Source organism: Triplophysa rosa, linkage group LG17 (assembly GCF_024868665.1).
Source record: "Triplophysa rosa linkage group LG17, Trosa_1v2, whole genome shotgun sequence".
Taxonomy (NCBI): Eukaryota; Metazoa; Chordata; class Actinopteri; order Cypriniformes; family Nemacheilidae; genus Triplophysa; species Triplophysa rosa.
Window position 1 is genome coordinate 21,766,256 of NC_079906.1, and position 25,857 is coordinate 21,792,112.

The 25,857-nt window shown below is 40.8% G+C and overlaps 3 protein-coding genes across 8 annotated transcripts in view; 1 reads left to right on the top strand and 2 right to left on the bottom strand.

Annotated features, from left to right (window-relative positions):
- The window catches only part of igsf9b (immunoglobulin superfamily, member 9b), a 34,310-nt gene extending 17,607 nt beyond the window's left edge, over positions 1–16,703 (top strand). For 2 of the 4 annotated variants that reach the window (XM_057357407.1, XM_057357408.1), the window contains exons 4-22: positions 4,413–4,559; positions 5,884–6,023; positions 6,297–6,414; positions 6,987–7,128; positions 7,817–7,962; positions 8,073–8,215; positions 8,301–8,441; positions 8,516–8,632; positions 8,727–8,877; positions 8,963–9,074; positions 9,157–9,332; positions 9,513–9,751; positions 9,831–9,915; positions 10,087–10,257; positions 11,059–11,095; positions 11,257–14,457; positions 14,585–14,760; positions 14,864–15,053; positions 15,683–16,701. In XM_057357407.1, the coding sequence (XP_057213390.1) occupies positions 4,413–4,559; positions 5,884–6,023; positions 6,297–6,414; positions 6,987–7,128; positions 7,817–7,962; positions 8,073–8,215; positions 8,301–8,441; positions 8,516–8,632; positions 8,727–8,877; positions 8,963–9,074; positions 9,157–9,332; positions 9,513–9,751; positions 9,831–9,915; positions 10,087–10,257; positions 11,059–11,095; positions 11,257–14,457; positions 14,585–14,760; positions 14,864–15,053; position 15,683 (5,633 nt within the window). In that variant the 3' untranslated portion in view covers positions 15,684–16,701. Of the gene's footprint in view, positions 1–4,412; positions 4,560–5,883; positions 6,024–6,296; positions 6,415–6,986; positions 7,129–7,816; positions 7,963–8,072; positions 8,216–8,300; positions 8,442–8,515; positions 8,633–8,726; positions 8,878–8,962; positions 9,075–9,156; positions 9,333–9,512; positions 9,752–9,830; positions 9,916–10,086; positions 10,258–11,058; positions 11,096–11,256; positions 14,458–14,584; positions 14,761–14,863; positions 15,054–15,682 lie in introns of all 4 variants that reach the window. The other 2 variants (XM_057357411.1, XM_057357410.1) reach the window with 2 other exon arrangements.
- Positions 16,704–16,763: 60 nt separating this feature from the next.
- Positions 16,764–20,723, bottom strand: gatd3l (glutamine amidotransferase class 1 domain containing 3, like). The gene is made up of 7 exons (XM_057357412.1): positions 20,516–20,723; positions 20,353–20,405; positions 20,092–20,205; positions 19,222–19,353; positions 17,953–18,045; positions 17,701–17,866; positions 16,764–16,992 (listed from the first exon to the last, which is right to left on the bottom strand). The coding sequence occupies exons 1-7, from the start codon at positions 20,633–20,635 to the stop codon at positions 16,858–16,860; spliced, it is 813 nt and encodes a 270-aa protein (XP_057213395.1). The 5' UTR covers positions 20,636–20,723; the 3' UTR covers positions 16,764–16,857.
- Positions 20,724–21,901: 1,178 nt separating this feature from the next.
- On the bottom strand, positions 21,902–25,354 carry LOC130568565 (coiled-coil domain-containing protein 74A). Of its 3 annotated transcripts, none has more exons than XM_057357515.1 (8): positions 25,013–25,354; positions 24,536–24,819; positions 23,909–23,953; positions 23,684–23,756; positions 23,403–23,565; positions 23,220–23,320; positions 22,969–23,025; positions 21,902–22,885 (listed from the first exon to the last, which is right to left on the bottom strand). In XM_057357515.1, exons 2-8 carry the CDS (start codon positions 24,816–24,818, stop codon positions 22,741–22,743), a joined length of 867 nt encoding a protein of 288 aa, XP_057213498.1. In that variant the 5' UTR covers position 24,819; positions 25,013–25,354; the 3' UTR covers positions 21,902–22,740. The 3 variants fall into 3 exon arrangements, with proteins under 3 accessions (XP_057213498.1, XP_057213499.1, XP_057213497.1); XM_057357514.1 differs by having other exon boundaries at positions 21,903–22,885; positions 24,536–24,822; XM_057357516.1 differs by lacking the exon at positions 23,909–23,953 and having other exon boundaries at positions 24,536–25,354.
- Positions 25,355–25,857: the final 503 nt, after the last annotated feature.

Genomic DNA, 25,857 nt, shown 5'->3' on the forward strand with positions numbered 1-25,857 from the left:
CCATTTGAGGCTTTGTTGCAGTGATGTTACCAAGGTGAAGCAACCTTTGGCATTTACTGTAGTAAAATCTATGCCTTTAACAACATGTCAGCCTTGAGTGGATAATTGCAGTTTTAAAAAGAGGCAGAATCAACATGAGACACCGGTTTGCATTGAGCTCTGCATTGAGTGTCAGTTTTTATCGAGGAAGCTATACAGAAAGACAACAAAGGAATGAAATGTACAGGGAAAGAAAGAATGGCGGGTGTCTGACAGAGAGCCAATAACGTTGAGGAGGTCATTGATGGGTTGGATGCAGAGCAATAAAAAAAGATAAAACCCCCAAGGACAGGAAGAGGAAAGCACAAAAAATGACTTCATCTCTTTGTCTTTGCATGTCTGGAATTGTCAAACTCTGATTGGTCGATGGAGTCCCGGTGACCAACCATCATGTCAGTGTTGACCCGTGCAGGATGATGGACGTGTCTGCTGAAAAATGATAGGGTCAGGGGTCATCGAGTGCCCATCGGCTGTTGAGGGTTTGTTCATTGATCCAGAAGAACCTTCCTAACCTTCCTTTGGAGTTCATGCAATGCATTTGCCACAGTAATTCGATTTTTGTCCATCAATAACCTGCGCTGTGGGATCATTAAGAGCCCATTCCAGTAGAGATCCCGAATATTCATCCAAATAACTCAAGAAAATTTGCTCCATGAGTGCACGTCTATTAGATTTCGTAAACGTATTATTTTGGTCACGTTTACAACATTTCTAAAGGCTTGGGGCTGCAGAGAGATGCAAATGTCCACGATTTAACCCGAACCAACGTGCATCTGTCACTCCATTCTCTCAGTTCGAATAACAACTTTCTCTCTCTCTCTCATTCAGTGCTATTCTCCCTCAACCCTTTTGTCCGCTCAAATAAAAACACGTTTTTTTCTTCCATTCCCACGTGTCATTTTTCAAAATCATTTGCACAAACGTCACCCCACGACCGGTCCCTCCCTCGCTGTGTTTTTGCCCCATCGGGTTTCTACAGCAACTGAATTCAAATCCAAACTCCCAACCCTTGGTTTCATCGCTATGGCAACCTGAGAGAGTTAAAAGAGGAGGGGGTGCATTCTCCTCTCTCTCTGTTCCCATTGATGAGCGAATCGCCCGTGGCGGGAAAGGCGTAAGTGTCCAATAATGGGCCGGTTTCCCTACAGATTCCACATCATGTGTGCCGAGTGTTGATAATCACACCGTGTGTGGTTTCTCATGCGTGTTTATCTGCACATACATTTGTTTTATGTTTAATTGACTGTACAAGGTCCATTTGGTGATTTTCTTTTCTTTTTTTCGCTCGAATGCAGCTGCTGTTTTTGCATAGCATCATTTTTAGCTGCATGAAATTCTTCATGGTCACTATGTGACTAACACACATGAGAGATACTTACAATCACCTGACACCATAGCAACACCCTGGCAACCTCTCAGAACAGCGTGCATCATGTCAGTGACTCTTCATATCACCGTTTATATTTTAGAAAATGTAGTTTCTCCGGTTGTTAGTAACGTGAAGGAAAGTTTTGCTGTTGAGGTTTGACTACACATGCTGTCCTAGCCTCTCTTACCCCCCCCCCCTCCTGCTTTAATAACCATGCACCTTTTCTGACCCCAGATCAGAGGAGTCTTTTAATGACAGAGTAAACACGGATCCTCCCGTGAGTGACCGGCCTCTTTTTAATATACACAGACTTTATTAATGACAACATCAGTCAACAATTTTCTGTTTGACATCTTTAACACACATCAGCTCAGAATCGGTTGTTTGTTGTCCTGTACATTTATAAGTCTGTTCTTTACGTTTTAAAAGTGCATGTTTCGTAGTCGTAATTGGGGTGTAAACTGGAGCAGCTTTGAGAAGAATTTAAGTTTGGCAAAAAATGACCCAGCACATGATCAATGAATGACTGACCCATGGAGGACCATGACTGATGTAGTCAAAAGCAAGAGAACATCAAAATATGAATAAATCATATAACCATATCTAGTGTTTGCTTTATTTGCTGTCAGATTTTTATTTTCCTATGCATTTTTTGTATGTTAGAATAAAACCGATGTTCTCTGATACGCTATTGTTTGCCAAATAATTTAGCCCAGTAAATACTTTCAAAGTTTAGTGTTTTGTCCATTTTTGTACCTCGTATTTTAACGTTTTTATTTTAACATGAGGGAGCATTAAAAGCAAATATAAATATGCCCTCCAGATATCACTTTTGGCCATTACTGTTCGAGTTTCTCTTAAACTACTAGATATAAAATTAGCGTAGGAAGGATAGAGTTATGGAACATGTAGACACCTGCATTCTTCACTGGAGGACTCAACAGTATGTTAAAAGGAAACAGGTGTGTTTATGTTGTGTTTCTCAGCTGCAATGTTTCCGCATGAAATTGTCTCGGTGTGATTTTGGCGCTTCATGCGGGGAGCGCGTCACATCACGACAGACTGCTTACTTTCAAATCCCAACGGCTGCTGGGAGAAAACACACACACACAAACAGTGTATCCGCTGTTATCACTGTCATCATTTACAACCCCTGGAATTTGAAAATGTGAATGAAAGGAAAGGATGTGCTGGAGGAGATGAAAGTGTGCTGACAAACTAGACTTCAGTAACCAGACACACGCATGCGCACACACACGTATCCAGTTTCAAAGAGTTCATAGTACTACAGTACATAACTGATTCAAGTGCTGCTGTCACTGCGTGTGTGTGCGTGTATGTGCCTGTGTGAGTGTGTTTGAGGTTTTGTGTTTGTCTGCGTGTGTGTATGCGTCCGTGTCTTTGTCTGTCTGTCTGTCTGCGTGCGTCTATCTGTCTGCGTGCGTGTGTCTGTCTGCGTGCGTGTGTCTGTCTGCGTGCGTGTGTCTGTCTGCATCTGTCTGTCTGCGTCTGTCTGCGTCTGTCTGTCTGTCTGCGTCTGTCTGTCTGTCTGTCTGCATCTGTCTGTTTGTCTGTCTGTCTGCGTCTGTCTTTCTGCGTGTGTGTGTCTGTCTGTCTGTCTGCGTCTGTCTGTCTGTCTGTCTGCGTGTGTCTGTCTGTCTGCGTCTGTCTGTCTGTCTGCATCTGTCTGTCTGTCTGCATCTGTCTGTCTGTCTGCATCTGTCTGTCTGTCTGCGTGTGTGTGTCTGTCTGTCTGTCTGCGTGTGTGTGTCTGTCTGTCTGTCTGCGTGTGTCTGTCTGTCTGTCTGTCTGCGTGTGTCTGTCTGCCTGCGTGTGTCTGTCTGTCTGCCTGCGTGTGTCTGTCTGTCTGCCTGCGCGTGTCTGTCTGTCTGCCTGCGCGTGTCTGTCTGTCTGCCTGCGTGTGTCTGTCTGTCTGCCTGCGCGTGTCTGTCTGTCTGCCTGCGTGTGTCTGTCTGTCTGCCTGCGCGTGTCTGTCTGCCTGCACGCGTGTCTGCCTGCCTGCGCGTATCTGCCTGCCTGCGCGTGCCTGCCTGCCTGCGCATGTCTGCCTGCCTTTTCTGAAGAATTTCCAAGCAAACAGCACATTTGACTACAACTGTAATTTTTCCTACTGTAGTACTCGATGTCCCAGAACTGAAAATTGCCAACATTCCTCCAAATATCTTTCTCTGTGTTCAACAGAACAAAGAAATGTATACAGGTTTGGAATAACTTGAGGGTGAGTAAATGATGGCAGAATTTTCATTTTTGGGTGAACTGTCGTTTTAACAGATTCATGATTTCACAAATCTTCTTTGCCAAGTCAAGCATCAGTAATACTGTTACCCATACATGGAGTTTAGAAAATGACCAAACCATATATAGAGACCAAAATATCAAAAGACCCTAAAGGTGGATTCTGTTGAGTTTGAAACTATCCAGAACACCATAGACACCCAATATTAGCGTCCTAAAAACCAATCGGAGGAAGTGCATAGCAATGACCTGCATACAACCCACAGCACTATAACATTGTGGCAGAAACATTTGTTACCACATGTTCTACTTTGTTACATTTTAGCGAGGTAACGTAAACCGTAATCTGACCCGTTGTTTCAAATCTCTGCATAATTTAAAATCTGTGTTTAAAATCTCTCATCCATCCTGAATTCAGTATAAACGCATTAAATTCCTCAGTGGTTTGTTTTTGGGGCTATAAGACTTTTCATGTGGATGTGATGCTTTGTGAAGGTTATTTCGGGTATACAGTGTCCAAATTGTTTGTGCCACTGTACGCATGGATTATAGAGAGATCTGTTTTAAGCGTCGTGCATTTCTACTGTACATGTTTACTAATAATATAAATAATACTCAAAAATATTAATGTTATGTTCTTGACTGTTCTGTAATGTTGTATCTGTGTATTAGTCTTCATCATGAAGAAGTTTACGTTTTCTTCCTGAAGTGGTGTTGAATAATGGTCCTGTGGTCTGTTTTCGTTCAGGTCGCGTGTCTCTCAGTCATGGAGCGAGTCTGCTGGTGGATAAATTAACTCTGGATGATGAAGGCTGGTTTGAATGTCGGATTCTTCTGCTGGACAGAACCACGGATGAGTTTCGGAACGGCACCTGGAACTTCCTCTCCATCTCAGGTACCACGGGAAACTTTTTCAAGCACTTGGAAAGCATACATACAGTACATGTTGTCACATTACGCTAAAATCTCATAGCACAGTCTATAAAAATCTTTTATAAGGGTGATGTTATGTTTTCCATTCATGCTGGATGAAACACGATTGAGCATCTGATAAAAGCCACTTTTAAACTTGTTGATGCATGTGAAAGCTTTGTTGCAGTAAACAAGAGAGCATAATCTTTGATCATTTTTCTGTGCGAGTTGGATGTGAAGTCAACAATTGAATATAAATTAAAGGCTTTTTCTCTTTGCTTACAATCTTTTGACATCTGCCCACACTGAACTCTCTCCATCACACCTACAGGACAACATTCACACCCTCTAAAAACTCACACACACACACGCTTTCTCCACTGGTGTGTGAATCCTCAGACCGGCTTTTACTGAGGATAGAATATACACAGCACTGGTTTTGTAAGCTGTCATTGTGTAATGATGTGTGCTATCGAACATGTCTGTGTGATGGCAGGGTCATGAGAAAATCACATCCTCTTGTTGTTTAAAGGTCTCTTCGTTTTGCATCATTGATGTTCATGATTACTGGCCAAAGGAATTCATGATAGTGATATTATTGCGACATTATTGAAATGAGTGTTTAAATTAGGGCTGTCAAACGATTAATCACGATTATTCGCATCCAGAATAAAAGTTTGTGTTTACATAATATGTGTCCGTGCATTGTGCATATTAATTTTGTATTTATAAATACAAAAACAAACACATAAATGTATGTATATATTTATTTACATTTTTAGATTAATTATTTATATTTACCAATAATTTAAAGTACATATAAACGTTTATTAATTTTTATATTTTATATGTTTCTTAAATATATGCGTGTATGTGTTTATAAACACAAAGGTAATATGCACAGTACACAGACATATATTATGTAAACACAAACTTTTATTCTGGATGCGATTAATCGTTTGACAGCTCTAGTTTAAATTAAATAAATAATGGCAACAATCGATGGCAAACATTTTAGCCCATGAATCACACTCAGGTTATTGTTGACCCCCACTGAAAGGCATGATGTCATCGATGATGTCATCCGTTTCCCACCTGCACTTATTTATTCTGCTGAGTAGAGATGTGCAATATTTTGTTGTTACCCAAATCAGTACTGGAGAACATTCCACTTTGTTTGATGAAATTCACCGTGTGTAGTGTTATAGTGGGGTAGGTTTGGTTCTAATCAATAAGCGACATTGGTTTCAAGACACACACAGTCGGTTTGCACTGAGAGGTTTTGATGGTTGACATCTGTGTTGTAGCTCCTCCAGTGTTCATCACAACACCTCCTGCGTTTCTGGAGGTCATGTTGGGTGAATCTCTCGCCCTCCGCTGCGATGCTCACGGAAACCCCAAACCCACCGTCACCTGGAGTACTGTTGAGGACTATGATGCGTTTGAGGTAAAGAGGAATCCGTCAGCCGATTAACAGAAAGTCCATTTGAAATCAAAAGTAAACCTGTTTGCTTTATTGAATTTGCTGGTGTTCACGATTCATCGATGCCCGTTATTCTAAAGAAATAGTCCCACCTTATATTATTTTTCCTCATTGAATAAGACTAAAGAATCCTTTTCAGAACAGGAAATGAAAATGAGGGTAAAGTTCAGTTTTAGCTGTTAACGTTTTAACCCTGAATGTTTCTTCTACATCTTAATTATTAATGTTTTCCAACAGGTGGTCAATGAAACCTTGTCTTTAAGCAAGGTTACGAGAGAAACCGCTGGAATGTACAAGTGTCACGTGTCCAACCCTGAAGGGAACCTTACCCACATCACTCGGCTGCGGGTCAAAGGTCAGTGACCCGTCATGTCTTGTCCACATGTGCAGCAAAAACCAGAAGCATGTCTGTAAGAGGGATGAAGTTTATGAAGATAAAAATATATTGTCGCTGTCCTTCCAAAACATTGGATGTCCAAATTCACTGTTTTTCAGGAAATGGAAGAAACACTGTACTTTTGAAACGATTAAAAACTTTTGTCAAAGTTGACAAGCACTTTTAAAGACATCATATGGGTTTGAAATTGCAAAACCCAGTAAAAATCGCTAAAAATTTTTTTTTTAAAAGGTTTCCGAAGGACAGCAGTGTTATGTCATTAATAAATTCATCTTTTCTTCCTTAAATGGAACATACCATAGAAACAATTTGAGAAACTGTAGGCTGTGACACAATCAAACACCGCCCCCTATTGGTGCCACTGCTGCAGCGCAGTTCATTTTGATTTTTTTATTCTCCAATAGGAAATATGCAAATCATGTTGCTAAATCTGTATCTCTGACTCTAAAACCTGTGAAAATTCAAATGTGCATCAAAGCAAATTACTTTCATGTATTCATACATTCACACTTCTTCCACGTTTCAAACAGGTCCTCCAGTAATCATCATTGCTCCTGAAGACACCACCATGAACATGTCCCAGGATGCTGTTCTGCAGTGCCAGGCTGAAGCGTATCCTTCTAACCTCACGTATGAGTGGTGGAAACAAGGTGAAAACGTCCATCACATCGAGTAAGTCTCCTACTGTTACAGGCCGACGTGAATAATGAATCGGCTTGAATAATTTTGAAAGTTATCTTTACTGACCTGGCTGTTTTTTATTGTATTTAACAATTTTAACCTCATTTTCTTTTTCGGAAAAGAAGAGATCTTCATATTAATATTAATATTCTTTTAAAAAGCATTTTTACTTTTCTTTGACAAATGTAGTGTTGTGCCAGTTGTTCAAATGCTTTTTATGAAATGTGGTATTTTGGACAAATTACAAAGACTTTTATCATTTTTTTCATATACGTATATATTTTAGCAATGTAGGAATATATTAATCTATTTCATATTGTGGTACAAAAAATAATAATATTTGTATTGTAGAGCTATGGCAATTGTATTATGATATGACGTCTGTTTAATCCTTTTGGTTCATGTAAAATTTTAAGGTTTTGTTTGTTTTAATTAAACTTGTTTTTCCCCACTATTTTTTATTGATAGGTCTGTTTGCTTTTTATTAATTTATATAATGATGGTTTAATTAAACCTTGAATGTTGTCATTTCTTTAAAAAATAACAAACTGAAAATTATTGAATATTGAAAATGGTTATTGTTTTGGAAATAAGTCTTTTGTTTGAATTTCAGTGTCATTTTTTACATTTTGTTGAAAATAATGTAATGCAATCATGTATTGAATGTTTGTATTTATAGAACTCTGAAATCACGGGTAAAAATACTTGTGGACGGTACCCTCCTCATTGTGGGTCTGATCCCTGAGGATTCTGGGAATTACACCTGCACACCTACCAACGGTCTAATGACGCCACCCTCCGCGTCAGCCTACCTCAAAGTTAAACGTGAGGGCATTTTTAATGCTTCTATGTCATTAATACTATGCTCCAAAATAAAATCAATAGTTTATCAAATGAATGCTAGCATTTACAGCCTGATTCATTGTCTCCTAAAGATCCTGCACGAGTAGTGCGGATGCCCCGTGAGACGTATCTGCCCACGGGCAGGGGGGGAACCATCACGTGCCCGGTTCAAGCTGAGCCCCCAATGCTGTTTGTTAACTGGACCAAAGATGGAGCCTCTTTAGACCTGGAGCAGGTACATTATGAATATTTATATCATCAAGCATCTTATCTCATTGTGACCTATGACATCAACTGTTTTCTTCATCTTGATTGGTCAGTTTCCAGGCTGGATGGTGAACTCGGAGGGTTCTGTGTTTATAACCGCAGCCAATGATGATGCGGTGGGCATGTACACCTGTACGGCATATAACAGCTACGGGACCATGGGCCATTCAGAACCTACCAAAGTTATCCTCGAGGTAAATGACACCCTTCATTTTTTTATGCTGCCATAAACCTTTTTTTGTTGTTAATAATCCGCTGTTGTCCACAGGACCCCCCATCGTTCCGTGTCTCGCCGCGTGCCGAGTACCTACAGGAAGTGGGCAGGGAGCTAACGATACCCTGTCAATCTCAGGGAGACCCCGCCCCTAACATCACGTGGAGAAAGGTAACACGTGTAGAAGACTAATACAATATTTCCTGTTGAAAGCTGGATAGAACACATAAAATGACTTGTTGTGATTCTTCATCACATGATGTAGGCTGGCCCCGCCCCTCGTTCGCCATTCACAGTCTTATCCAGTGGCTCTCTGGTCCTGCGACCAGTCGGTAAGGACCACCAGGGGGCGTGGGAGTGTCTCGTCACCAACCGTGTGGCCACTGTCAGCGTTACAACCATGGTGTTAGTGCTCGGTGAGAGGAACGGGGAATAGGTTTTATTCCAAATGAGCCTCATTCACATGCGTCAAAATCAAGCTGTTTCTGTTTTTGGCTTTAGGTACGAGTCCCCACGCTGTTACCTCTGTGTCTGTGAATCCGGGGATAAATCAGGCCAACGTGTCCTGGGAGCCGAGCTTTGATGGAGGATACACACAGAAATTTACTGTGTGGTGAGTCACGTCAAAAATAGATTCAAGTGGATAGTTTTTTCTGTGTTTTTGGTAAATCTTGTAATCTCTCCGTTTTCATCAGGGTGAAGGCCACGCTAAGAAGAAAACATGAATGGGCGTCCGTCCCTGTGCCGACGTCCAAAACCTCCATGCTGGTGACAGGACTGCAAGCTGCCACGAGTTACCAGTTCAGCGTTCTTCCACAAAACAAGCTGGGCTCTGGACCCTTCAGTGAGATCGTCACCGTCAGGACGCTGGGTCAGCATCTCTTTTCATGCATACAACTGTAACATACACATATCATCCTTTAGCTCCAGTCATTCAGACGCATATCTTTGCACATTTACTATAATGAAACCATTGTTCATTTGTCTTAAGGGTACAAAAAGATTTTTTAAGATCATCCGAAACATTTCATTTTGTGTTTTTCGACTGCAGCAGCTCCAACAGAAGTTCCCACTGCGGTGACCGCCATTGTAACATTAGCCCCTCCCACCTCACTGTCAGCCAATCGAACGTCGGTGGGCATACTACTGCAGTGGCTTCCACCAGCTGCGGACTCTCCACCAATCACAGCCGTTGTCCTGCAGGCAAGGCGGGACAAGGGGGAGTGGCTCACTCTGTATGACACGATCTCTGTCAACACGACAGAACTGATCGTACAAGGATTGGTAAAGGTAGAACGTTAGAAAAACATTTGGGAATATGCCAGCTTGGTGTGGAAGGGCACTTATGTTTACTCTTTTTCAATTACAGGACTCCGATTATGAGCTCCGTCTGCTGTCTCGCAGAGACAAAGTTGTCGGTGTGCCCAGCGAATCGGTCTTGATTTCAACTGAAGGTGAGGTGAAATCTGGCAAAGAGCAGGCATGAGTTCTTAAAAGGTTTTTGTGTTCCTTACCAAGGAACAGTTTTGTGTTCAGTGTGGACGGACAGGTGGTCGCTGGAAAGCTGACACACCTTTTGTTAAACAGTGTTTTCCTTTTAAAAATGCCTTTTGTTTGACCTTCAGGTATGGAGATGTATCCAGCTCCACCCAATCTGCTGGCCTCTATTCCTGAGCCGCTGCTGGCCGGCGTTATTGGAGGCGTGTGTTTTCTGTTTCTTGCCATCGTCCTCTCTCTGGTGACGGCTTGTGTTATGAACAAAAGGAGAGACCGACGGCGAAGGAAGAAGAGAGATGGTAAAAGCAATGACGTTACAACAGCATTCTGAATATGAAGTTATTTTTATTTGAACTGAAGGTGCATCACTGTAAACACAATTTGAAGTTTTCCGCATGCTCCTAAAATCATTTGGTGCCCAAACATGGATTTTGATGCCTTATCTCTATAATCATATTTAAGACGAATACAGACTCGGAAAAAACTAAGAGACCATTTCAAAATAATTTTCAGTTTTTCTGAATTTAATATTTATAGGTATGTGTTTAGGTAAAATTATTATATTTTTTGAACTACTGACAGTATTTCTCCAAAATTCCAAAAAACAAAATGGTTTTTATGAAAATAACAGAAAAGATGCTCTGTATTTTTTCAGACCTCAAATACTGCAATGAAAACTAGTTCATATTCACTTTTAAGCAACACAACAGTCATATTTCTACATGTATTTAGGAAAAGTTTAATGATTTTTTTTATGTGATATCCTGACTTTTTATCACAGTTTTCATGCGTCTTGTCATGCTGTCAGTCTTTCACATTGCTGTTGGATGTCTTTGTCACTACTGAGGTTTGATTTAGTTTAAATTCAACATGCACTGGACTGGAATGGCCACAATACATCAACCAATAAAAATTTGGAATGGTCTCTTATTTTTTCCGCAGCTGTATAATGAATGTTTACATATTTGTTTGAAACTCTCAGTGGGGTTGTCATGCATGGCATCTCTATTTCTGCCAAGACTGCTTTGCTTCTGTCATTTCATCTTTTGACTCATTATCTGTGGCATGATATGAACTTTGCACCCTCCCCATCATTTCAGATATCCCCTCTGCCCTCCAGAAGAGTCCGTCTCTGCAGTAAGTGTCCATTCTTGCTATGCATGTGTCACTTTGCGTCCTCATTTTCGTTGCTGTATCACATGTGCAATAAATTGATATCACACATGATGAATTTCTTTCAAACATCTTATCATGCTAAAGAAATTCTGTAATTGTTTTCTCATCTTCCCTCTCCTCAGAGCTGGCTCGCCTTCTGACAGCCCTGACAGCGTGCTGAAATTTAAGTTGTGCCCTCCCCTAAACTTCTTCCCCAGCTCATCCTCCTCCGATCGTTCGGACCGGTCCTCCTTTAATAAGAGCGGCCGCGGTGAGGACCAGGATCAGACGAAGCAGCTTCTCTCTCCATCCTCTCCAACTCCATGCTACACTCTGTTTGAGAGCCACTTCGGAGGCTCTCCATCGCCCACGTCTGCCATTGAATCCATATCCAGAGGTCCCGATGGACGGTTTATTATCAAACCCTCCCTCGAAGACTCTACCCTCACCAACATCAACAAGAACCTCAGAAAAGAAATCCCACAATCCCCTGGTAGAGCGTGTGTTGAAGACAGTAACAATGCGTCTTCCAAAGATTCCAATTCTGTAAGTTCGGAGAAGAATGGACAGAGAGAGACGTTAACTGTGACCCCTCCAAACCAAGAGAGACCCTCTCACTCCCCTGGGAGAGTGCGGGCGATGGCCAGAAACTTCTCACGGCATGGCTGCTTCTATTCAGATGGTGAGCAGGGCTGTTCTGAGGCTTTGCTGGAGAGGACCAGCTTTTATTCAGACTGCAGTGAAAAGAGAAAATACCAGAGTGCCAGCCAAAGAGAGGACATATTCCCGAGTCTAACCAGGAGAGCACGAGGTTTAGAGAGAGAGAGACTGCTACATCAGACAGGTTACCAGCCCATCGATGGAGACAGCCAGCTGACGGAGCTCAGCACTGTGACGTCTCAGCTCGATGGAGAACGAGAAAGAGACAACTTGAGCAAATGCCTGAGACTGGTGAAGGAACGTGAGCAAATTGAAAGGGAGCTAGAGTGCTACACGTCCAACCAAAGAGCACAGGTGCATGAAACAGAACAGAGGCGAGCCAAGTCTGTAAGCCCCTTACGAAAATGGACATGCGTTGAGTCCGAAGACCCCATTTGGAAGCCTCAAGACATCCATTTACGTCAAAAAGCACGACCTAGCAGCTTGGCCCAGCGTGTGTCGGATTATAGAAGGGGCTGTTATTTTGGAAACACCAGCAGTCCCATGGAGAGGCTACTTCCTTCTTCTTCATACGTCCAGTGGGATATTAGTCCAGTGACGTCACCCACCAGTCTGGTTCCGGCTCAGAGCCTTTCTGAAGGAAACACTCCTCGCTGCCTGTACCCTCACACACGTCAACAAGACATTGTCAAAGCAGAAGACTCCGTGGATGCAGACGTCTCATGTTCACAAGCCACACAAAACACTTCTCTCTCGCTTCTGTTTTCAAGCAGGAATTGCCTGTCTCCCTTTAGAGCTGACCAGAGCAGGACACGATGCCCAGAGAGACCCTCGGAGGAGGACCAGGAGTCGTCCAACAAGAATTTAGCAGAGGAGGATTGGAAGCAAGAGAAGAAAATGCTAACAGATGTTTCAGCATGTAGATCATCCTCTCCTGTGCCATTGAGTCTTCAACCGTCAGAACTGCACCATGCAATGACAGAAAGAGATGGAGACACATGCGTTACACACACAGAGCTTGTAAGAACTGAGCACAAAGTCAGTCGGAGTCATAATCATTCAGACTGCTCTACACTGCCCTATGACCATCAGAAAGTAGCAGCAAAGAGAAATGATATGGTGAGGGAGGAACCCCGCTCCCTGTTACCATACAATGAGCAAGAGAAGGAGGCTATCAGGGCTCGATCTCGAGAGAGCGACAAATGCGTCTTCTATGACAGCCCCAGTCGGATATCTCCGCTCACGGTGTTTGAAAATGAGGCTGAAAGTGATCAATCAAATTTCTCTAGAATGTCAGAATTAATAAAAGCTCCCCCGGTAAGGATGTCTCCCGTTCAGACCAGCGCTATCCTGGAATATTTGAGTCTTCCAGGGTTCATCGAGATGAGCGTAGATGATCCTGTAGATGTGACTGAACCTTCAGAATCCATCGAGCCCAGCGTACAACCAGACACTGGGATGCTGTTAGGGTGTGAACCTGACCTAGTACCCAAAACTTGGGAAAAACATGATCAAGACCAGTCTAAGATTGTCAGTAATCATCACAATGGGGTTGTTTATGAGGGTAGCACCCAGATAACTCATTCTAAACCTGCTAGTGTTTTAAATTCTGAACCCACAAGCAATAAAGGTTTGTTATCACATAAAGAGAAAGAACAAAGTTCAGTACAACCTTTGCTTTGTCAAAAAAGATTTGGGTCTCAAAGACAAGACAGTACTAAACAGATTCCAGCGCAGACATTAATAAACACAGCTAAAAGTGTGGCAGCCATAGTTTCCAGTCCTCAAAGTCTAGACTGTAGATCTGAACAACCTCACAGACCTCAGGGAGAAAGAAAAAATATGATAGCCTCACGCATCTGTCAAGCTCCGGTGCCTTTGATGAAGAAGTCACTTAGCGTTGGTCCATGTAGGAACTTCTCTGGAGTTGGGCAGCCACGTTCTTTTCTTAAAAAGTCCATCAGTTTAGGTTTTCCAAGATGGGAACATCATGAAAATCCACGAACTTACATCTCTGAGAGATGTTACAGAGATGTGTTACCCCATCCAGATTTAAGGGTCAAATCCTATAGTTTGGGTCACACCCCTGCACCCTACTATCCCATGTCAGGTTCAATGTGGCGAGGGCCAGCACCCTTTAATCCAAGATACTTTGAATCATCTCACCCTTCTATACCGGGGCCGGACCCGCGTCGACAGGCTGCCGTCTTTCCAGGCGTCTCACGGTGGCCTCTGTCCTATCAGGACACGCTAAGGTCAATTCAGCACAAGTATGTCCCGCAAGTTCCCTTCAGACCGTTTGGCCCACCCGGACCTGTGGCGAGAGGGGGATATTTGCATCCGTCAGAACCTAGAAGGGTCCCGCAAAGGCCTTTCCTCCCGAGGGGTTACAGCTGGCCCTCACCGTATCGTGCAGCCTTTCCTCAACGAGAGCAGGACTTCCCGAAAGAGGTGGACAGGGGGGTGAGTTCAGTCAGGGTTTGTCCAGAGACGGACGGCAGGGGAGGAGATGGGGGGAGAGCGAGTTTCGCCAGTCAGAGCAGTGGAAGGGGTAGCGTGGGCCCGTATGGACACCTGCGCCAGTCTCTTTCCATTACCCCCACCTTACTGAGCTCACCGGAGACCACTGAAGAGAGTGAGAGACTCAAGACAGACTCAGGCATGCAAGAACAGAGGTCTAAAAGGTGATACACAGACACAACTGAGGCAAAACACTGATGGACTATCATAGTTGCCATTGGATTTTTTTTTTTTGCTGTGTGTGTTTGTATTATTTTGTACAAATCTCACTGTGTATATGTGTGTGTGTAGAAGAAACCCATCTGTAGATGAGAGTTACGAATGGGATTCTGCGGAATACTCTGCCGATCCTAATATCCTGGAGGCCATGAAGATGGAACGGCCCCAAGCGGGCTTTGGGCGAGGCAGGGAGTTGAAGCGTGATCTGCCGCCCTCCACCGCTGGCCTCCAGGATGCCCAGAGTAAACGTAAGAACTTGATCTCTTCAACGTGTTTTATTTGTTCCCTATTTGACGTTTTACTTTTGATTGCCCCCTGTCCTCCCTCACTCCTCCGTTCCTCTCTTCTTAGGCCTGTATTCCATCAGTTCTCCCCTTGTATCCCAGCCTCCCCAGCGGCGGTACAGTCGTTCCCTCAGCGATGCCCGCTTCAATGCCCTGAGACAAGAGTTTCAGGAGTATCTCAGAGCTCAAGAATCCTGCTCCCGAGACCCCGGCATCCCCCCTGACCCAGACTCTGATTCCAGCTCTGCACTGCTCTGGTGTGACCCCTCCCTTACAATCCTTTGACCTATGACCTACATAGAAAAGAGGAGTTCACCCAAACATCTGTCATCATTCATTCACTCTCATGTGGTCCCAAACCTTTATGACTGACTTTCTTCTTTAATGACTCTTCCTACGAATCAATTGAATACGAGGGCAAAACATTTTTTGTACAAACCAGAATAGTATCAGCAGGGAAGTCTATGCAGTTTGATGGTTATCTTAAAACCCAATATTTAAGCATTTTGGCACAGTACAATCATGGCAGCTGGGTTGACATATGACATCATTTTTATTGTTTTAGTATGAACAATGCAAGGTAAACCCAAGATGACTTGAGGTGTCATGGTGGTCAGCATGCTAAGTTTTTGTGAAAATTAGGCAAATGAACTGGACGTTCATTAAATCATCTCCTTTTTTGTATCCTTTAAGTCAGTCAGTCATGTGGGTTTGGAGTAAGATGTGAAGACAGATTTTTATTGGGGTGAATTATTCTTTTAAGTCTGTTTTGCACTTTTTTATGACATTTAAACTTGCTTTTAAATGATTGTAATATTATCATAATGCAAAACTTGATGTTTCACTAGAAGACAACTAACTACAAGCTTTGTGTTTTTGTTTTCAGAGCGTCCCAGTGAAGATGAATTAGTACAAACCTGAGAAATGACTTGAATAACCTTGAGAGGCCTTGATGCTTCATCCCACAGCTGATTGAAGGGTCTTGCGAGGTCCATTCCGTTTCTAATGTTTTCTTTTAAACTTGAAAAGTTTTTTTGAAGTGTAGTTTATAGATCTGTCCTCTGTTGGTGTATGTATTTATCTGTAAGTCTTCGATCCCAGATTGAATGTCTGTGTCCAGACTAATGCAGTAGCTATGAAATGTAGTACAGTTTCGCTCGAAAGATACAAAATGTTTTGTATTAATGTTGATATTTGTTGTTGGAAATAGAGTCTGGAAAAAATACCACAACCAAACAACAGCGTAGTCAGCTTTGACAATCCAATACTGCAACTGAGAATACGGTTTTATAGTTTTCATTTCAAACAACTTGAGTACATGTATATACAATAATGATGCACAAACATGTGTTTACTGTGTTCATATTTGAGCATCATTCATCTTGAAACTGAATATCCTCAGACAATTTCCTTGTAAAACATTCAGCGCCAACATGAATAAGAAGCCTAGCAAAAACGAAATGCTTCATTTTTTTGATTATTTACTTGATGTTATTAACTCTTCCAAACAAAACCATAAAATGTTTTTACTTCACTTTAAAACAAAGAACTCGATTGAGCGGCTTTGAGGAGTATTTATAACATGGCTGAAAGAAAACATATAAATGTTTCCATATAAATCTTGACATTAATGTATGTGGTTATCTCTTCTCTGTTCATAATGTTCATAATGTCATTGTTTCCCAGATTTCATAAATGTTTTAAGAGAACTTTCTTAAAAAGTTGTAAGAAAATCTATCTTATATTTAAGATGCTGCTGTACATTTTTGTAATACGTTTGAAGATTTTTGTAAAAAGTGTTTTTATATGTTCTTGTATGTAGTTTTCATTAATGCTACTTGTTTTTATATGCTTGTCAAATAAAGTGTTTCCCAGAAACACTACTGTCATACCGAGATTGCCTTTTTCTTTTACAAACCAATCATCACTCATGTCAGAGACCACTATTGAAATAACACACACACGTGTTGCATGAAATGTTTTTAATTGCTCTCTGTATGCCCACATGACAGCAGGTTCAGGTCAACCTAAAGTTAAGTGTGAAAGCCTTCTTCTCGGGAATCACTTGGCAGTCATACGCATGACGTGTTTGACCATGTTTCCGATACCGTCAAAGATGTAATGATAATGATAGTCTGTCTCCCACATGAAGGTCGGAGTGCTGATCACCTTGTTCTTCTCGTCCACATGAGCCTCGTGAGATGAGCAGTTAAAGACAATTTCCTGCCGTGACATCATTTGCTTACACTCTCAAAAGTGATATGTTACAATTTTTGTGTCATTTTAACACTTGGTGTCATTTTGTGTTTAAATGAAAGACACGGACAACACAAGGCTGAGTTAAAAGTAACACAACATGTGCTGTCCTTCACTAAACACAGAGATGTGTTTAATTAAGAACAGATTGTGTTGTTTTTTAGAGTGTAGATGCAATTTGAAGATGCATTCTGTATTTCATTACACTTCTGGAGATTTTGGCTTCAATTGTGCTTTTCACAAAATTTAAAATAAATGTCAATGTTTCTTGTTAGGAAGATATGAGTAAAACCATCTGATAAATTAGTGAATGTGAATGTTAAATGTTGTCCACTCACAACTCAAAAATGTACACATTTTGTACAAAAAAAAAACCTATATCAGTGTTATTTCATAATTTATTCATGCTCATGTCATTCCAAACCCGTATGGCTTTCTTTCTTCTGCAGAACACAAAAGAAGATATTTTGAAGAACGTTGATAACCGAACACCATTGACCTCCATTGACTTCCATTGAATGAACACAAAACCACGTTTCTCAAAATATCTTCTTTTGCGCTCCACCGAAGAAAGAGTCACATACGGGTTTTGAACACCATAAGGGTGAAGATTTCGTGAGTTTTGTCTCTGACTCAGTGAAAGGATATATAAGGTTCGCGGTTGTTGTGACGGGCGCCCATGCTCTTCACCGCTTGCACCATGTTGGTGTTGGGCCAGCGACCCCAGCGGCTGCTTTCGTCGCGCTCGTAACCCATCGTGATCTCCAGATTGGGCAGCACTCGGCAGGCCAGGAGAGGAGCCATGCTGGCCAGACTGAGCCAAAGAAAGAGGACAATCCATTCATTTACAATGATGTGTTTATATTCATGTCGAGGATTTGTTCCGAGTTAGACAGATACCCGATGGGTTTGCGAGCGCGATGGAATTCCTTCAGAATCCTCTCCACGTCATTGTTCAGCTTACAGTCTTTGCCGTCTTTGTTGAAGGTGGACCTGCTCGTGAGAAGACACATCACTAACTCGAGATTGTCAAAAAATGTTTTGTCAAATATCTCAATTTAGCTCAGATCAACCATATCTTCAGTCTCCCTCTATTCAGTTTATGCAGAGCCGGCCCAAGGCATAAGCGAACTAAGCAGCTGCCTAGGGCCCCGTAGCCACCTGAGGGCCCCCAAGAGCACATGAAATTACCGTTTTTTTGTGATATATTCATGACACACAATGTTTAGTGTTTAGCGATAGAAATGTTGAACGACCGACAGTATCCACTGATGCAAACGACAAAATGCTGATTTAGATGAAAATATGTAATTTACGTGATTCATGTAATTTATAATCATCAGTCAATTTAGCGTTTATTTGAGATAAGGTTAAGAATAAATGCATGCATATTGTAAATTAATTTAATGGACATCAAGTAAAATACACTTGCCAAAAATAAAACATATTAAATCATCCTCACACTAAAAGGGCAAACTGTGTGGCTTTGAAAGTGTTTATAGGTTGTAAAGGTTATAGGTTACATAGATTTTTTTAATAGAAATCTTTGCAAACAGTTTGCAAATGCATTTAACAATAAAGTCCCTGTATGGTCTGTGCTCAACATTTAAAGGGAAAGTTCACCTAAAATTGGAAGTAATAAAATCATCAAATGTTTTGACAATCACAATACACTTGTAATGCAAGGTTTATGTGTTTTTGTTTTTATGACATTCCTACATTCCAAACACAGCTACAACTATTAGAATTGGGTGTTTTAGATTCATAGTGTGCACGAAGGGCCCCCCTAAAAAAATTCTGCTTAGGGCCCCCTAAAGGCTTTTAGGTTTATGGCATGAAATTTAGATGTGCTAAAGGTCTTGGTGCTCTGATTTGGGATCAGACGTGGATTACTGTCATTCATTGCCAGGCATTTCCTCTCAGACTTTAACATTTGATACATAGAAGGATAAGAGGATTTCACTCCAGGAATAGAGACATTAGGTGAGTAACAGTGATAGAACAGCTTTTCATCTGAGGCTCATCACATATCACACATGCGTGCCAGTGGACTCTATGTGTGTGTGTGTGTGTGTGTGCGTGTGTGTGTGTGCGTGTGTGTGTGTGTGTGTGTATGTGTGTGTCTTTACTGTCAGGATTTGCATTTTCATCAATAAAACTGTATCTCACAGGTTCTTGACTATCCCGTGGCCTCCAGGGAAGATGACGGCATCGAAACTGTTGACATCGAGTTTAGACAGATCCTTCATCTGCGTCATGCCCTGACCGTGACTGAATCGAGCCGATTCAATCATCATGTTTCTGCACACAAGAAACAGATCTGACATCATCATCCTGGAGTCAGGCGGTACTGTGGCACATTTGCTGGTATGAGAGGGTAATACTATGGTATTTTGATATGTACTGAATGATTTCCATATTCATGTACTATGCATTTACGTGGCACACACTGTCATTTTTTGATGCCTTGATTTTTATACAATTACATTGGTCATTTCAGTTTATCATTATGGTTTTACTACTTTAACTCATCAAAATAAAGTTTTAAAAAGAATTTATGAATAGTAAAATAGTACGTTACTACCATGAAAAACCATGTTTATGCATCCATCATAGTTTTACTGTAATAAGCGTAATAAGCTTCAATAAGCATGCTTTTACTCAAGTAAATATGCAGTAACTATTGTTTTTGGCAGATTGATTACCATGCGGGTTACTTTATTTTTATTACAAATACAATGGTTAACTGTGGTTACTGTAGCGAGACAATGGCAAATTTGTGGTTACTATGGTTTTACTAAACTACTATAGTAAAAACATGGTTAATTTTCATTATCAGAATAAGAAATAAGAACCGTTACTTTGGAACATGAAGCTTTAAACATGACCACAGCAGACGCATTCAAATTAAAGGCCTAGAAAAAAGTTTTTAAAAATATAAACCCACAATTTTACCGAAGAAATATTCTGTAATTTACCGCGATTCTTCTGTTATAATATGTAATATGTAAGAGAATATGTAATGAGTGTGATGTTCACCTGTTGTCGCTAGATGCCGGCTGCATCCTCACGTGGTCCATAACGTGCATCTGCTGCTGGTTGGGTGCAAAGATCTGGAAACGTGCTCCATTACGGCTCAGATGATACATTGTGCTTCAAAACAAGATATTAACATTCTTAACACAACATTTCACAATAATAATATAGTGAATAAAACTCATTCATTAAGATCCTAATGGTTTTTAATGATGGTGTTCATTTGACTGCACTATTGCTTATTTAGTAGAGTTTCATACTTACTAGGTGGCCTCATGGACGTCAGTTCCGTCCCACCAACCACAGCCTGAGAAAACCTTCAACAGCAGACACCAAACCGTGAACAGACTAAATCACCTCTTAACTAACTACAGTTTATCTGTCCCGTGCACTTTCATTGTAGCTGTGCCAGTCTTGACCATCTTACCACAGCCACGTTGGTATTGCCCCAGTTGCCCCAGTCTCCCCCATGGTGCATCAGACATGCGGGCCGGCGCAACAGCACAGCCGCAGTTTGCTTGGCAAGGAGTGCCCGTGATGCCAACATGATTGATCTTTTTGAGTTTACTGTAGAGACGTAAAGCAATGACACGAGGTGCTCGATTAAGACTGAACGCGATACGTGCAATCTGCAGCAAAGGAAACCCGTGTCTTTTATACCGATGTTTTATCTGAAACGTCACCCCGTAAGCTGCGTTTCTGAGAAGTTAAGATACTTTGTCTGAGCAACCCTTTTCCTTTCTTCATTGCCTATCTAATAATACCTTCCTCTATTATCTTATTACCGTAAGTCATTAGGCCAACACCCGTAGACTTGTATGGTACTGTGACCATCTGATGACCCGCATTTACCCCTTAAACAGACTGTGACCGCACTGCACTCACATCAGAGCTGTGCACATTTCTACGCTATTTAATGATGATAAATCTATCGCTTTAAACTATGAATGCATATTTTGTATATGTAATAGGCCCATGTGGTATATGTGTATAGTTGGAAAGAAGTTTCTTCTATGAAAACTCTTCTATGGATTTAGCCGGTCTCGGTAGCTGTCTCTTCGTGTAATCCCAGACTTCATGATGTTGAGATCAGGGGGACAAACCATCTGTTGCAGGAGTTCTTTTGTTGAACATAATGCTTTAAGACTTGGAAATCTAAAATTGGTTTCTCCTATTGACACACTGGAGCAGAAAATCAAAAATAACTGAAAGGATTCTTAAAAATCTTAAAAGGATGGTTCCCAAAAAAAAACAATTTCTCATTCTGATGTCATTCCAAACCTGTATGACTTGTTTTCTTCTGCAGAACCCACAAGAAGATATTTTAAAGAATGTTGGTAACCAAACATTCAGTCAGCTGGAGCAACATTTTTTCTGTAAAATTATAGGATATAATGATATATTATAAATGGTTTTCCCTGCTTTTCCTATAAATTTGCGGTCTTTTTTGGAATTTTACAGTTCTTGACCACATTTCAAAAATAAACTGTAAAAACAACCTGTTTAAAAACTGAAATTTTCTGGCAACTCCAGCGCAAAAAATAAACTGTAAAATAATATTTTTCCCTGTAAAATTACATGTTTTCCTCTGGTTTTTTATTTGCGGTCTTATTCTGTAATTTTACGTGTTTTTAGCGTATTTCAATAATACATGAACAATCTGTTAAAAAACTGTTTTTTACATTATATGTGGAAAATTCTGTCAAATTTTCTCAAATTATCTTCTTTTGTGTTACACTGAAAAAAAGAGTCACATGAGAGTGAATAAATGAAGACAGAATTTTTATTTTTGGGTGAACTGTCCCTTTAAGACATGTTTTTAAACATCTTTTGTTTAATTTATATTGGCTAATTACATCCATTGCATTATTCTAATATATCGAGCATCATTCTTGTTTGCACATGCTCATAAATTGCTTTAACAAACAATCATTTATAATGAAATATCACCAGCATTGCATGATATCGATGTATTGATCCACAATAAAAACTGCTCATGAATTGTGTTGTTATTGTGTAAATGTAAATTGGATGAACGTGTCAAACAGCAGCTTCAGGACTGCAGAGTCTCAGTGTTAAATTGAACGAGATAGCGGACTGTAAAACCCATTACTTAATCCGGTTCTTAATCCCAGTAATTCAATGTGGTGTCTGCTGGGATATTCGGCGATCATCCAGCAGGTAGAGTCGACGGTCGGTCAGATCCTGTGCTATAAAAACCAGCGGGTAACTTCTCAACAAGGTTATACAGAAGACCGCATGTGTGTACAGGGATGATGTGAATGACATTGGATTTAAAGCAGCCGTTGTGTCTGGATTTGTTTGTTGGGATCTTGCTTTAGATAAATGAGCATCTTAGTTCTCATCTTGTCCTGGACGTTTGGCTGCAACTCTGGAAAGTTTCTTATTTAGTTCATTAGGCGACACAGACACCGACTCGACTCACTCAAAATACAAAATACATATTTCACCTGCCTTCTGTTTCTTCTTCCTTACAGACACGGGCATAAAATGTAACAACTACGTATATGAAATGTTGAAAAAGATTTCATTTAATTCAATTCTAAGAGTTCCTAATTACAAAAACCAAAGATGTCACATACAGAATAGTAGTTGTACTTTATTAGTCAGGTTTAATTATCACAATTAAAGTTAGGAGTTCACAGTTCTTCTAAAACGCATCTTGTGCACGTCTTGAGCTTTTCTTTGCCGTTCTGACATGGTGCTGCTGAAGTTGCGTTTGATGGCTGGCAGAAATTTCTCCAAAGTTTCTCCTCTGTTGCTCTGGCTGCGATGTCTGGGGGTGAAACGACAAAACATTTTTTGGGAATACATCATGTCTGCAGTTTTCCGCGGAGAGATGCTCTGAAGTCAACCTACTGTTTTTTCGGCAGTGGTTTGAGAGGTAGCTTTGGAAAATGTTGATAAGCATCAGTCCTGAAAGTGAGAAGTAATGACAGATTCTCGATTATTATTTGTACTATAGTTCAGTTTTATTAAATAATGTAATGTTAGGGTGAATCTCACAAAACCGGTCTACAAGAAAAATAAGAAATTACATTTTGGAGTCAAATATGAGCTAGACATGTTGTCTGGTTTCATAAGATTCACTCAGTAAAATAACATCACACCTGGTGTTGTCACAGAGACAGCATGCGAGAGAAACAGCTTCAGCGGACGATTTCTTTTTGTTCAACACACCGTCTCTGAGAATATTCTTGACCTGCACAAGCTGAGACAAAGAACACGGGCATCACATTCGACATATTCCCCACATTGATCCTAATGCACACACCCAACCAAACCCTCCTGACCTCCTGATACTGTGAGATGTTGGCGTGATGAAGCTGACGGATGATGACCTCACACTCGCTCAGGGTCGGGGTGCGAGGATGCTGAGACGGACTGCAGGTGATCCTCAGAGGAAGCAGAGATGTGACGGCAGACCCCGCGGCCTCCTCGCGCTCCTCCTCAGAGCTGGATGGAGTTAAAGAGGAGAGGGTAAACAACAGTGTGATTTATGTGGTGAGGTGAGGTCAGTTAATCAGAGATGCTAATAGCAGGATTATAGAGATTTACCACAAACCATAGTCACCTAATGGATCGACACTGAGAATTCTTCTCCTTGCTGCTGGATTTGGAGGAGTCACTGTTGGACCGGATAGAATCTGTAGGAAAGTTTGCTGGGTTATAAGACTAACAGCACATTAAACAACGATGCGTTAAAAAATAAAACCTTTCCACTGCACAGTTAGCAATGCAAGATCATTGAAGAGAGTATGACTATATGACAGAAGACTTCATTTCAAATCTAGCTGACCTTTTGGAGAATGCTGATGCTCCATAACCAACTGATATTGTAATTCTGTAAATAAAACACATATTTCACAGCCTATTGGAGACACAATGCATAAATAGCATGAATGTTCTATAAGTTGCTTTGAATAAAAATGTCGGACAAATGCACAAATCTAAACGATTATTTCTTAACTTTCTAAAAAAATGGTTTGTTTTATAGAGATAGTTCACCCAAAAATCATCATTTGCTCACCCTAGTGTCATTTCATACCTGTATTAATTACAGAGAAAGATATTTGGAAGAATGTTAGCAATTTTCAAGTCTGTGACATCATTGACTGCCATAGTAGGAAAAATGAAATGGTAGTGAAAGGTGCCCCAGAGCTGTTTGTGTTCCTAGATTCTTCAAAATATCTCACTTTGTGTTCAACAGAACAAAAAAAAAGATTTCTACTATGGTAGTGGATGATGTCACAGAACTGAAAATTGCTGACATTCTTACAAATATCTTTCTTTGTGTTTAACAGAACAAAGAAATGTAGGCCTAGTTTTGAAACAACCTGAGGGTGAGTAAATGAGGACATTTTTGAGCGAACTATCCCTCTAAGTTCAGCTGTAACCTTTTCAAATGAACTTGTTTCTTGTAAACCTTTATTAACACGCTTCAGATGTTCGATTTCAGCATGCAGTCTCTCCAGCGTGTCTTTATGTTGTTGTTGAAGGAACAGAATGTCTTTCTGCAGAGATGTGACGCGTCTCCCATCTTCATCCACACAGGGCCGAGCAGCTGCTTTTGGACTCTTGATGTTCACAGATGGACATCTGACCACACAGTCGCTAGACAGAAGTCTGGGGTATCTCACCCTGTCCAGATCTCTGACCCTGGACCAGCTGGGTAAGTTTCTCAAGGGCGGCAGATTGCTGGTGGACATGCTACTATTTAGATAATAAAGATATTAGAAATGGATCCGTGCCATATATGTGAATAAACACAATGTACTGTAGACCTAAACACACCTTTAAAGGATTCATCTACAAAACATCACTACAGCACACTGTAAAGCTTAAATCAACCCGTTTTATCTCAACTAAACCATACACAAGTTGATTTATGGAGGTCCGTTACCTTACACGAGTCTGTCCTCATTTGCATACGGCATACCTCATTACCATAATTCAGTTAGTTCCGTCACTTATCACCATCCGGTCAATATTTTATTAACATTTCATCACATTAACACGACCGTCGTTAATATGCGATGATATTGTGATGATTTACTTCGAGTATTTGATCAAATGATGGTCATTTTTCTGAGGTGAAGCCGGCGAGACGCGCCGCGTCGCTTCCTGGATCCATGGACCATCAAGTCACCATGACAACCGCGCGCGCTCTATAAACACAGACGCACGCGCAAGACGTTTTGATTGTGATGTTTTTTTACTTTTTCGTGTTTTAAACACTTTACATGTCAGTAAACATTTAAAAAAAACACAACGAGGAAACAAGAGATAACGCAAAACACAAAAACCACCAGATTATCAAAAATCAGACAACATGGTGTCAAATCTTCACAATCACAACCATTAATGCAACATGTGTCATGCGGTGATTTTATCAAAAATAATCAGATCAGAGCAAAATCTCGATGTAAATTGTGGATACAAACGTGTTAAGACTTTCATCTGGACATTCACTCACTGTGACCACCAATACACACCAAACACGATTTCACCAAAAACAGATACAAAAAATTCCAATGAATACAAAATACACTCACAACGTGATGTTGGCAAACCTGAACGCTTCCAAATTATAATCAGATTATCAAACTGGCTTTGAGACTCTGTTTAAACCCAATAATAAATAATAAATCGTTTTATCTGTGCGCGAACGTTCAAGAACCTTTAAAGCAACATTATCATTACCGACTAAAAGCGTTTTGAAATATATTCAATTTTCAAAATGTCAAA